Consider the following 12,844-nt stretch of genomic DNA (forward strand, 5'->3'; position numbering starts at 1 on the left):
TCTGTCACAACACCCATGGACAGATTAAAACGTTCTTGGAGAAATAAGGCTTTAGACAAAGAGCAACACTGGCCAAAAACTCATGCATTACAGCAGGGGTAGCAATATTCCACATTCATCCGTTTAATCTCAGATTCTCCATTCACAGAGCTAAATAATGGGGAACTTCAGCTAAAGAGTAGGTGCATAAATAGTGCATAAATAGAGTATGTGTTTAATGAAGAGTAAAGCCAGATTAATATAACATTGGTAGTTAATTTAGGTAATGCATTGTTTTCATATTGGCAGTGAGGCTTTGTGGAAATGTTTTTAAATATAAATTTATTGTACAAAAACCTATGTTTGGAGCTGCAGATTTGTATGCATTTTTGTTTTAGACTGAATTCACTTTTAAATTAGAAGCTTTGAAGAATAAATGCACTTGCACTAATCATTCCATTTTTTCTTGTTTGGTGTTCCAGAGGGAAAAAAAAAGAAAAGCATTAGATACCCAGCACTGACTTTTTAAATTATCTTACAGTTTAAATAGTATTTAAGATTTAGACAAGTTTGTTTGTAGGAAAGTAAGTAATATACTAGAAATCATGTTTCCTGTACTTTCTTATGGCACATCAATACAAATCAGATTTCTATTTTTCCTGACTAATAATATAAAAGGATCTTTAATGTAAAAAGATTGTTTTGCTTTGAACTGTAAAAACTGGTTTAGTTTAAATTTCGATGGTTGTTTTCTGTACCATTAGAGAACATCTGGACTGTCTATCTTTTAGCCATTAGTGGCTGAATGTGTATGATTTCTCTAGTTTATTGGCAGAAGGTCTAGCAGCTGGAAAATTAGAACTACAGAACTAAAGCTGATTAAATTACAGTGTGTACATTTTGCGGTTAACTGTTGCTATGGTTACAAAGACAAGTGGGGTCTCAAAATAAAGTTTAATTATAAACCATAAAGCATGTTAAATATATAAACTAGCTTGTTCTGCAGCTCTTTTCTGTATCATTCTTATCAACACTAGTATATATACAACTCTGATAGATATGATAGTCCTCAGGCAGATACTCATGTGTTATTGTCCAGCTAGACATTCAGTTGTCATCATCATTGGATCCCATAATTAAACTAGTAATCTGATTTGAAGTCCTTTTAATTTTTTGTTTTAATGTTTTCAAGCAATTTACTGTAAGCATGTTTATAGGTAACATAAAATTTCTGACATTTCCAGAACTGAATACAATTCAGAATGGTCTAATTAGTGAATTAGTCAAGAGAACTAAACAAAAACTCACCAACGCCGAGGTCATGAAGACATGGATTAGAAAGCTCTGTTTTATTGTATTCCAGCAGGGATTTTATGTGTCATTGAAAGGAAAAAAAAATATTCTGAAATCCTAGACATCCAGTAATTTCAAAAAATAATATTTAAAGCATGAAAAAAAAGTTTGCTTCCGATTTTTAAAATATCTGATTATTAGTTCAATTGAAGGCCGAATTCAGCAATTGATATCCAACAAATAGTAGGGTCATCAGGATTAGACTTAAGAAGCCCTAAACTCAGGGGGAAAAAAATGGCTATCAGTTGTTCAAATATAAGTAATCCAAGCTTCCTAGCAAACATATGAGTTCACCCATTGCTCATAGACATAATTCTTTATTTTTGGCCAAATGTGCAATTAGTGTAAATCTTTAACTATTGTAAATACAGCATTTCTGTTCTTCCTCAGGCATTACTTCGTGCTTGTCATTAAATCTATGAAATGAAAAGAGAAACCCTCACTTGGCAGATAGTATGTTTATTTTTCAAAATACTTTGTAATCTAATTTAACTTTTTCTTGGCAATATTTTATCTACATTCTTTCCAGAATTGCAATACAAGTTGAACTCAAATTGAGGTAGGTACAGTATTAGAAAAGCTTTAACATTGAACATCTGTAGAGGATTAACAAATTAGATCCAACAGCAGTGGTTAGGTTTCATATCTAGAAGGTTGTGGGCTCAGATCTTAGGTGGAACACTACAGGTGTGTCCTTGAGAAAGTTGCTTAAACAGAACTGTTTCAGTAAAATACACAGCTGAACTCGCATGAGTTCTTGAAGCAGTTTCCTATGTTGGTGCAATGTGTGGACATCTTTTCAGGGGAAGTCAAACTCCAAAATGCAAGTATCAAAAAATAAAAAGGCATGCATGCTGCAATTATATAGGAACTATAAAATATATTTTAAAGGATTTTTGCTGCATTTTTAATGTTTTATCCATCCATTTTCTAACTGGTTCTTCTAATTCAGGATCATAGGTGATGACACTGTAACTTTGATTCTAAAATTCCCTTCAGTTCCTCGAGTAATGTAACAGACTGTTTTAAAAACATCTCATAAACATGTCTAATAAACTAACACTAACACAAATAACTTCAGTTTACTGTGTATCTATGGATATTTAAAAATATAGATATTAATCCGTCTTGAATAATTAAATTTGAATATTCAGATATTCAGCAATTAATAAGAATCCTTAGTGGTAATGTACTAGTGCTTAACCATATTTCGAAATCTGTTGATTTTCCCTCAAAAGAGTCCTCCACAAGGAAAATGTATGTGTCAAATTTGAAAAAACAATAGAGATGGCCATGACAAAATTGAGCTGATTTCACACAGAATGACCCATTATTATCATTTTAATAGTGACCATTAGAAAAGGACAACTCTTTTGGCACTATGGAAATAGTGACTTTCAAACAACTTCTGATTAATAATATCATTGCCAATCCAAAAGGAATTTAGTTTATAGTTTATAGTATAACCCCAAAGTATTGTGAAGTATTGGTACAATGAAGGCTAAAGTGAGATGTTAATTTAGTCACCAGTTTTGATTAAGTCATAGTCTTAGGCAAATCAAATAAATGTATTTTATTCATAGTCACTTTCTCTGCTTCCACTTTCAATTTAGTCTCATCAACTAAATTTTGACTATGGTTAGTCAACTTAAAGTTATTAGTTTTAATCACAGTTAGAAAACAAAAGAGAAGAGGAGACAAAGTGATACACCCTGATACTTATGAATCTTGCACAGCAGTAGCCCTGAGGCAATATGCAATGCTCACATAGCCACAGCCCTGGGATTGTACCTGTAGCAGCCAGCCTGCTGTTGGCCAGACAGAAAGTAAATGCACAAATGGTGAATCTCATTTGACAAAATTTATTTCAACATGAGTTTAGTCAAAGAATACATTTCATCTCGTCTTAATTCACTCAAAGAAAAATGCAGTACAATTAAGTTTTCGTCATCAGCGTTGTGGATTATTTTCATGAGTGTTTCGTGATTGTTAATTAAAATGAAAAACAGGTCATTGACAAATATTTTCATCAGAATTTGTATTGATGAAATTAACACTGGATTTTAACCATCAAGTCGTATAAGAATCAATTCTCATGAAAAATAATTTTATTTTGAAGACAATTCATTTTGGGTCAGATCAACTAAATGATAGTGTTGAACCTCTTAATTTTGAAGGAGCATAAATATTGGGACAATTGACTAGCAGGAGTATCTTTTAGGTCACATGATTATTGTTAGGCACAAAAGAGGTGTGAGCATATGATCAACCTGTTTCACTTTACCTTTACTCTTTGGATTCCATAATCTAAACAAAAGTGAAATATAATTTTTATTTGAGAAAAAGGGGAATTTTGAAGCTGAAAGCAAAGAAAAATACAATCAGAACCACAACACATAAATTAGGCAAACCAAAATCAACAATTTGGAATATAATAAAGAAAGAAACCACAGGTATAATTACCAATCATCTAATACCAGGCTGGTCAAGAAAAAACATTTAGCTTTCATAAATGTTTATGCTCTCATTGTACAATGTAAATATTATTTTATTATATTTTAATTTCACAGACAATACAGTATTGGTAGGACCATTTATTTGTGTGCAATACTATACACTGTGTATAGAAAGTCACCACCACCTTTCAAAATGTGTACCATTTGTTGTATGACACTTTGAACATAAAAACAAATTAGATTAGGCTTGTTCCATTTTTATTTATACACAGTAACCCACATTAGCCAAGTAAAACAAAAACACCCCCACTTACAATTGCATTTGTAAACTTGCTCAGGTATAACCAATGACTTTACAAACTACACACCAAACTAATTGGCTCACACCTGTGATCAATTGTGGTGATTTCTATTAGTTCAGAATAAAAGCAGCTGTTTCTAGTGGATTCCATTGCTTGAATGTGCATTTCAAAGGAAAGAATCCACTATGGGTGGAAAGGTGCTTTCAAAAGAACTTTTGAGATAAAGTTGTGGATGGGTATAAAAACATTTCAAAGGCTTTAAGTATCCCTTGGAGCACAGTGAAGACCATCCTTATGAAGTGGAAGGCGTATGGTACCACCCAGACCTTGCCTAGATCAGGCCTTCCCTCCAAACTGGATGACCAAGCAAGAAGGAGACTGATCAGAGAGGCTACCAAGAGGCCGATGGCAACTTTGAATGAGCTACAGGCCTTAATGAAAAAGACTGGTCATTGTGTGCATGTGACAACAATATCACAAGCAGTCCACAAATCTGGCCTGTATAGGAGGGTGGCAAGAAAAAAGCCACTCCTTAAAGGTCACATCAAGTCTTGTTTATGTTTTGCTAAAAAGCACCTTAAAGATTCTGTGGCTGAAGCCGAACTTTTTGACCGGATGCAAAACGGTACATCTGGCGAAAACACAATACATCTTACCATCCAAAGAACACCATTCCTACAATAATGCATGGTGGTGGCAGTATCCTGTTGTGGGGGTGTTTTTCTTCAGCTGGGACTGTGGTACTTGTCAGGATAGAAGGGAAGATGGATGGTGCAAAATACAGGCAAATTCTTGAAGAAAACCTGCAGCCAGGAAGTTGAAAATGGGAAGACGGTTCACCTTTCAACATGACAATGACCCAAAGCTCACTGCCAAAGCAACCGTACAGTGTCTGAAGGACAGGAAGGTGAATGTCCTTGAGTGGCCTAGTCAGAGCCCCGACCTAAATCACATCTAAAATCTTTGGAATGACTTGAAGAGGGCAGTCCATCAATGGTCACCACGTAGTTTGACTGAGCTTGAACAATTCTGTAAGGAGGAATGGGCAAATATCCGTGCCTCTAGGTGTGCAAAGTTGGTAGAGATGTATCAAAACAGACTCAAGGTGTCATCCAAGCAAACCACCAAGTATTAACTCAGGGGGGGTTCTCATATTCAAACCAGTTATTCTACTTTTTTTCAGAAGTTTTGCTTTCTTTTTTTAAGATGGATGTTGCAAGGTACAATTTGTAAGTAAAAGTGGGAAAAAGTCTGATTTTATTTGTGTTCTTTTTTGGCTTTAGGTCAACAAAAGGTGAACTTTTTGAAAGGGTGTGGTGACTTTCTATGCCCACTGTAGATATATACTGTAGGTATTAATGGGTGACTTTGCACTGCTACATTCACATATCCTTATTTATTACATGAGGTGTTAAGTTTCTTCAATTTGGATTTGCCTAACATGCCACTTTGGAAATATGTAGCTAATGTGCTGGGCAAGGGTATTCTATACTAACAGCCTTCTCTAATTTATTCATTTATTCAGTTTAGATGCTCAGCTGCATCAAAAGCAACACTGAGGTCAAGAAGGACAAGAATGCATAAAATATTGTTACACTCATCAGTAAATAATTAGTGATTGTAACAAGAACTGTTTCAGTATTATACATCAATCTGACCTCAGAGTAAAATGTCTCATACAGTTTATTTGCAGATAAGTGAACTTGTAGCTGAATGTCAAGAATTTCTAAAAATTTAACAATATGCTAACTTAGCTATTGGTTGATAATTGCTAAAGCTCTGCATTTTTAACAGAGGTATCAAATATGTAAGTTTATGGACTGAGGAATCAATTTCATATCTTCATGACATGTGTGACAATGGGACAGAAAACATAGTAATACCTAACAGACATTCTTTCTCTGTTGTATTTAAGAAAGCAGCACACAGGGATAAAAAATTGGCAGCTGCCAATATCATATGGAGGTACAATGTACTGTAATTGTCTAATGCACAATTCAGTGAAAGTAGGAGAAAAGAACTGTTGCCACATCAGTTTCTATTAAATAATGAGAAATGGCCAAATGCAAATGAGAAAAAAGCAAAGGTAAAGGTAAATATAAATAACAGGAGGAGCTGCAGATGTGAATATGTCATCAGCTTTCATATTTTAAAAAGAACGACAATTGATAAAGTAGACAATGAAAATAAAATTATATACTAAGAACATTTAAAACACCATTTTAGCCTTGTTAAAAAATCATAAACCTGGCTGATTTACCTTAATATATTCCCTAAGATTACACAGACACAATTCATGCATTTTAAGTCGTGAAATTCTTGCATTATTCAAAACCATGGTTTATAATGCGAACAGGAGAGATTACAACATTATTGAACCTTTCTTTGTTTGGTCAATGGTGATGTTAAAATAAGAATGTATTGCTATATTACATATAACTCCTAGAGTGTTTTCTTTGGTTAGTTTGATCCACCTTTTGTTTTTGTTTCTACATTTTGACCACAGTGACAGCCTGTATTGTGAAAATCCCAGTATGTGCACCTCCCAGCTCTTGGCTTATGAAGTTTAAAAACGATCATATGACTTGGCTTGTTGCTTGTGTGTTTTTCTGACAGACAGGAAGCTTCTTCTCACCTTCTGTATTCAACATCTACTGTTGTATCCTATAGCAAAATGTGGTGATTAATATCCAACTGACAGCATTTAATACCCACAATTAAGTGTCAAAAATTCAAAGTGTCAGTGCACTAATTTGTAGCAACGTTCTAGGTTTACATGAGGGCTACTGTTCCTTCATGGCATTTGTCATAATCTTCCCTTTGTGGTAATATGACACAGAATATAGACTTTAAGGACATTGATTTAGAAAGCAGAATGAGTGAAGGACATTTGTAAAATCAGAAGCAGGACTGAATTAAACATATTTATTAGGATGATTGAATTGCCAAAAATGTACTGCAGCTGTGGTGCATTTTTACACTGTTGAAAGAGAATGGAAACTAAATCTAATCAGGTATGTGGAAAATGATGTAATTGTAACTGGAACATCCATCTGCTCTCCGCAGATCAGTGTGATTCTCAGTTTTGTGTTGCGTGTCATAGTTTCAAAAATATATTCCATCTGCTTTTAATGGAGCTTTAACAGTGACTTCATTTTTTAATGCCTGACGATGTGTAACTTTTTTTTACTACAATATATTTTATTAGTCATTTTATATACAGCAAAACTTACAAATTCATTTTTGAATAACCTGAATAACATTTATGTTCATGTGTTTTGTTTAAGTTTTATTTATTTTTTGTGTTTTGTTTGTTTAAGGTAATCTTTCACTGCTTTATTTTTTTGTATTTGTAAATATTAATTTAGTTAACCTTTACCTTTAGAGAGATAACTTACATATATATATATCTATATTTGTCTTATGATATTATGTGGTATTTTAAAACTGGCAATAGAGAGTGTTTATTGCAGAATTATTTCTCAAGAAATGTCATTGGCAGGTCTAGATGGATATGCTGAGGTGGACTTTTTTGCACTCAAAATCAGGTCTGATTATAATTCAGTCTGTAGCTCTTTTCAATAAGGCCTTAAAGTTATTCATGTTATAGCACATAATAACATTCTAATCAGAAGAAAAATGTTCTTTAATACCTGAGCTGCAGAAAGGTCTGTCATTTTTATTTTAATGTCTCCTTATCAATGTTTTACAAGACTTTGCTTCTGTGTCCAGACTCTGTTTTACATCTTACTGTATGCCAATTGCAATTATGTCCTGGATTCCACTGAAGCAGAGATTAAAGTTGTCTTAATAATAGTAGTGTTGAAAAATCCATTAAAAGGATGTATTATAGATATTAATATATAAATGTTATTCATAATATATATATGTACATTTTAATTATACATGAGGATGTGGCACTGAGAATGTAATGCTTATTTTCATACTTTAGTTCAGTGTATGTTTACATTGATGATAGTGTGACATTTTTAAAAGCTACTAAGGCAGTATAAAGTCAAGTATCTACACATGTACTTCTAAAGAGTATTTCTCCATAAATAAAATGTGTGCTATATTTATAAAACTGCTTTTGGCCAAGTGGTAACATCTTTTGTCTTGTGTCTTGAAGCACAATTACTTGATAACAAGAAAGAAAACAATAAATAAAAATGTCTATTTACACGTAAGTCTGACAGGGTTTCTTTTACAACAGGACATTGCAATGCAGAGCTGTTCTTAAACATAATATAGAACAGTGCCACTGCTTCATGAACACTGGCTCTCTAAAGAGATCTCCTGTCATGTTTGCACTTCCTGTCAGTAATTCCCTCACAAACAACAAAAAGCTTTATCTGCAGATAAAAATACACATCCATGTTTCAGGTAGACATTTCATATCTGCTTCATATAAGACTTCTGTGCTATATAAAATCTTGTCACAAGTCTTATGTCTTCTTCCACCCTCTTTTTGGTGACGTCTTCCCTGTCTGTCATCATGCAGTGTATAGACTCAAACTCAAGTTTCCCTTTCTTATCTGGTATCTCACATCATTTTAGAATATATGTCTACGGGTCTCTACTTTTGCAAATTTTACAGTGTGGGATTTAATACAGGCAGATGATTTCCTAAGTATATTCACCATTTGACATTAGAAAAGCAAATCTTGAGGGGATATAAAGAATCTTTTGTTAGTCGACCTTTTCCTGATTTTGACTTCTGTGATGTTACCATTACGGAAAAAAAAAACTGTAACCAATAATCTTGGATTATTGGAACTAGGAATATGTAAACCACATATACAAGAAAACAGAAACAGAAAAGATGATCATGGGAAAGCTTGGAAATGAAATGGATGGATAAGCAGAATTTCAAATCCTATAAAGATAATATCTCCACACAGCCTTCCGAAATGACAACTCTTTCTCAGAGTCACTGTTTTATTACCATACACAGCACTGTCGGCATGGTAAATGTGTGACCAAAGAAATGGAGGTGCGGCCAGTGCATGGAGAGTGGGGGCCATGGGGTCCATACAGCACCTGCTCCAGATCATGTGGAGGAGGAATTAGAAGTGCAGCCAGAGACTGTAATAAACCTGAGTGAGTTCTTTTTTACTGTTCTCTTTTTTGTTGCTTGTGCCTGATGCTTTATACTTTTTTTTACCCAAAGTCATATTGTTCTTTAAAGTCAAGATTGTGGAAGAAAAGAAAAAAAACAGTTTTTGAAAAATATGTTGCTTTTTTCCCTTTGACAAAGGTATTAGGAACTTTGGACAAAGCTTAGCAAGAATAATAAGAACTTAAAATGTCATGCTATCTAATGGAATTCTGATCCATTCATCTCACAAAGTCTGGACAAGCATATGACACACGGATGTCACATATCATAGCATCTCAAATATGGAGAGTAGGGCATCCGTGCCATTCTCACATTTCAGCCTCTCCACAAATCACTGCTGCACAAGCAGCAAGAGGACATTGTCCTGCTGCAATGCTGTCATATATGGATAAGCCTACAGCAATAAGAGCAGCAGGTAAGGTCTTGGAACATTATCATGGTAAACTCAGGTTGTCTTCATCTAATCAGTGCTCTGTGGTGACTAGAGATTCCTGTTTCCATTGCACTTGGACCTCATAATCAGCTAATCTGTAGTACACACCAATTTAGATGACAGAACGTAAAAGGACTTGACTTCATTGCTTTTAAGGATTCTAAGGTTATGTAGTCCAGCCTGCAAAATAAGAATTGCACAAAGGTGTTGTTCATTTGATAAGCAAGTTATGTTGCTCCCCTTTCTGTTTTACTTTCTTGATTTTTTCCTGGCATCACATGCAGCTGGTTAAATATTCTCTTTACCTGTGGCCTATTAACCCACTCACCTTTGAGGTGACTTAGTGTTTATGCAACTCACAGAGTTACACTTAATTTTTCTGAAAACACTGAAATATAATGTTGTAATTCTGTTACTGCTCTGTGTATAAATACACCATTTTTAATAATATATTAAGTTTTGGAGATGATCTTAAAATATGTTTTGCAGGCCACGAAATGGAGGGAAATTCTGTGTTGGGCGGCGTATGAAATTCCGATCGTGTAATACTGAGGCTTGTCCCAAAGGATGGAAGGACTTCCGAGAGGAACAGTGCTCTCAGTTTGATGGCAAACATTTTAATATCAATGGTCTACCTCCCACTGTACGATGGGTTCCAAAATACAGTGGCAGTAAGTAGTACTGAAAATGGCACATTCACAGTGGAGCATATTCAGTTACTCACAATGGAGGAGAGCTTGAATTTTAAAACTTTTGAATTGTTTCCATTTTGTGTTATTCAAGAGTATTCTTTTTCAATTAAGTCTTGTGTTTTTAAAGCTTACGAAATACTGTGAAAACTGGGCTTTGGTTTTCGCTGATAAACATTAGTTCTGCTCAGTGTGTCCCACAGCAATGACTGTGGTTTTTGTTCTTGGTCACTGGTCAGCCCGCATGTCTACTAATGCAGTGGATCTCAGCCCTGGTCTTGGAGGACCCCTGTGTCTTCTTGTTTTCATTCCAAATGAGCTCTTAATCACTGAGGCTAATTGATGCTTTAAATTGTACTTCTTGCTCGATTAGATCTTTTTAAGTTGTCTCTGCACTCACATTGGTTTCAGAAATCTGCTGCTGAAGTGTTTTCACCAAGAAATTTAGCTTTGTTGAGTCTGTTCTCAATTGGCTTATGAAATGGTTGTTTCCTTATTTCGAAAATGGTGGCCAATGAATGATGTCAAAACAGAGGTGGGAATCACATTTTTTTTGCATAGCTTAATTGATATACTTTTCACACATCTGAAAACAGAGAGAATGATTCATGGTTGATGCAAATCACTAACCCTATCCATTGGCTTAAGAGTTTTGGTAATCTTGCAAAGATAAGTTATCATTGTGATAGAGAGTTCAGTTGGAATGGAATGTAAAATTGAAGACAAAGATCACCCAGGATCAGGGAAGAGGACCACTGTACTGGTGTATAACCAGGAAAAGGAAAAAAGCTTTCAGGTAATTTTCAAAGCTCCACATATTCAATAGTCCGAAAATCAGAAGTGAGAATGTACTATTTCTACAAAAGCATTATTTTTATCAGACCGAATAATAAAGAATTTAACATTACACTTACTTGTGCAGCTGGACATGATCACTTTCTGGCAAAGCAAATGACAGTTTGGCACAGTTTTACATCAGAAGAGAAAATGTCGGAAAAACTAAATTTACACTATAAAAATACACTTTAAAACTTTTATTGCTTGACCTTTCCAGAAATACAAGTTATGAAAAAGGAGATCACCTCATGATAAGGGGAGTATAAAGCAGATCATTTTCAAAGATTGTTGTTATTTTGCAATGCATTTTATCATCTTAAAATTCATTTTATTAATAAAATAATGTTATCTCATTCTATATAGATGAACATCTTTAAACCTTTATAAGGTTTAATTTATAACCTTTAAACATTTGATGTAATTAATATTGACAATAAGGCTGAAACACATCCTCCTTAATTGGTAGTGTAACAGGGAGAAAATGCACATCAACCATCCCTATAGTGTGTGTGTTGAGGAGGTGTCTGGAACAAGTTTTCCTTCCCTCCCTACACTTGCCTTACTCCCACTTCACCCAAACACATATCAGTGGAAGTCCCAGCCCAGTCAATTCTGTGTAGGGCAAGTGTGCTCAGTAACTGTCTTCTAGCTGGCAGGACGGCATGGTAATGATCAAGTCTGCTACTCAAACTAAAGAAATGATGATGTCTAATTTTTATCCAAACCAGAATATTTTCCAGGATGTTTACTATAACTGTATTCCTGAGATTTAAGATCTAGCCCTCCAGAGACTTGTGAGGGTCTGATTAGACAACCCCTGTCTATTCTGATTGTCTGTCTATAGGGAACTGTGGCCACAGTGCATGAGAATGTAAACTTTTTGTAACACCCTCTACAGCTAGAGGACGCTCTTACTCTGTCTTGTCCCTAGTTTCCTGTGCTTTGCTTGTTTTTCTGGTGTGTCTCTGTCTGGGGCTATATACTTCCGGGTCACGCTTTCCTCCTCGCTCGTGTCCGTGGCCTGAGGGCATAGGTTTCTATACGGCATTTCCTGAACAGCTGAGCCCGGGCTAACCCCCATCCCGCCTCTATGTATAGGGTCTTTTTTCGCTCTCCTGCCATTCGTTCGTCCTTTCCGATACCCATGACAGAATGCTGAGCCATCTCCTGATCCCGCGAGTGGTGCTTTTTGTTTTTTCTGAAGTGTTTTGGGCCTTTTTTTTCAGTTCTTCTATTCTAATCATGGGATGCTTCTCCCAACATCCGTGCCTGTGAGCGGGACATTCAGCAGTATGCCATCCCGACATCCGCGTATATACCTGGCTTTCCTCAGGTTGTCACTCCTGGCATCCATGATTGAATGTTGAGCTGACTCTCCTATTCTCATTGCGGGATGCCACTTCCAACATCCATGCCTTTTTTCCCCTGCTCTTCTATTCTCATTTCTGGAAATCATCTCCTGACATCCGTGCCTGTGAGCAGGCCTAGTGCCTGGCTTTCCTCGAGTTGTCTACTCCTGATGTCAGTGATAGAATGGTGAGCTTTTTTCGGTTCCTCTATTCTTATTGGTGGATACCATCTCCCGACGTCTGTGCCTGTGAGAGTGCCTGTGGCTCTCTTGCCATTCCATGGTTCATCACTTCCGACATCCATGACACTTTTCCTGCTTTGGGGGT

The 12,844-nt window shown here is 35.5% G+C and overlaps 1 protein-coding gene across 1 annotated transcript in view; it reads left to right on the plus strand.

Annotated features, from left to right (window-relative positions):
* Positions 1 to 12,844, plus strand: part of LOC102692726 (A disintegrin and metalloproteinase with thrombospondin motifs 20) — a 165,268-nt gene that overhangs the window by 74,809 nt on the left and 77,615 nt on the right. Inside the window, exons 12-13 of the mRNA XM_006642906.3 lie at positions 9,045 to 9,190; positions 10,132 to 10,313. Coding sequence (XP_006642969.1) covers positions 9,045 to 9,190; positions 10,132 to 10,313 — 328 coding nt within the window. The remainder of the gene's footprint in view (positions 1 to 9,044; positions 9,191 to 10,131; positions 10,314 to 12,844) is intronic.

Source organism: Lepisosteus oculatus, chromosome 7, assembly GCF_040954835.1.
Source record: "Lepisosteus oculatus isolate fLepOcu1 chromosome 7, fLepOcu1.hap2, whole genome shotgun sequence".
NCBI lineage: Eukaryota > Metazoa > Chordata > Actinopteri > Semionotiformes > Lepisosteidae > Lepisosteus > Lepisosteus oculatus.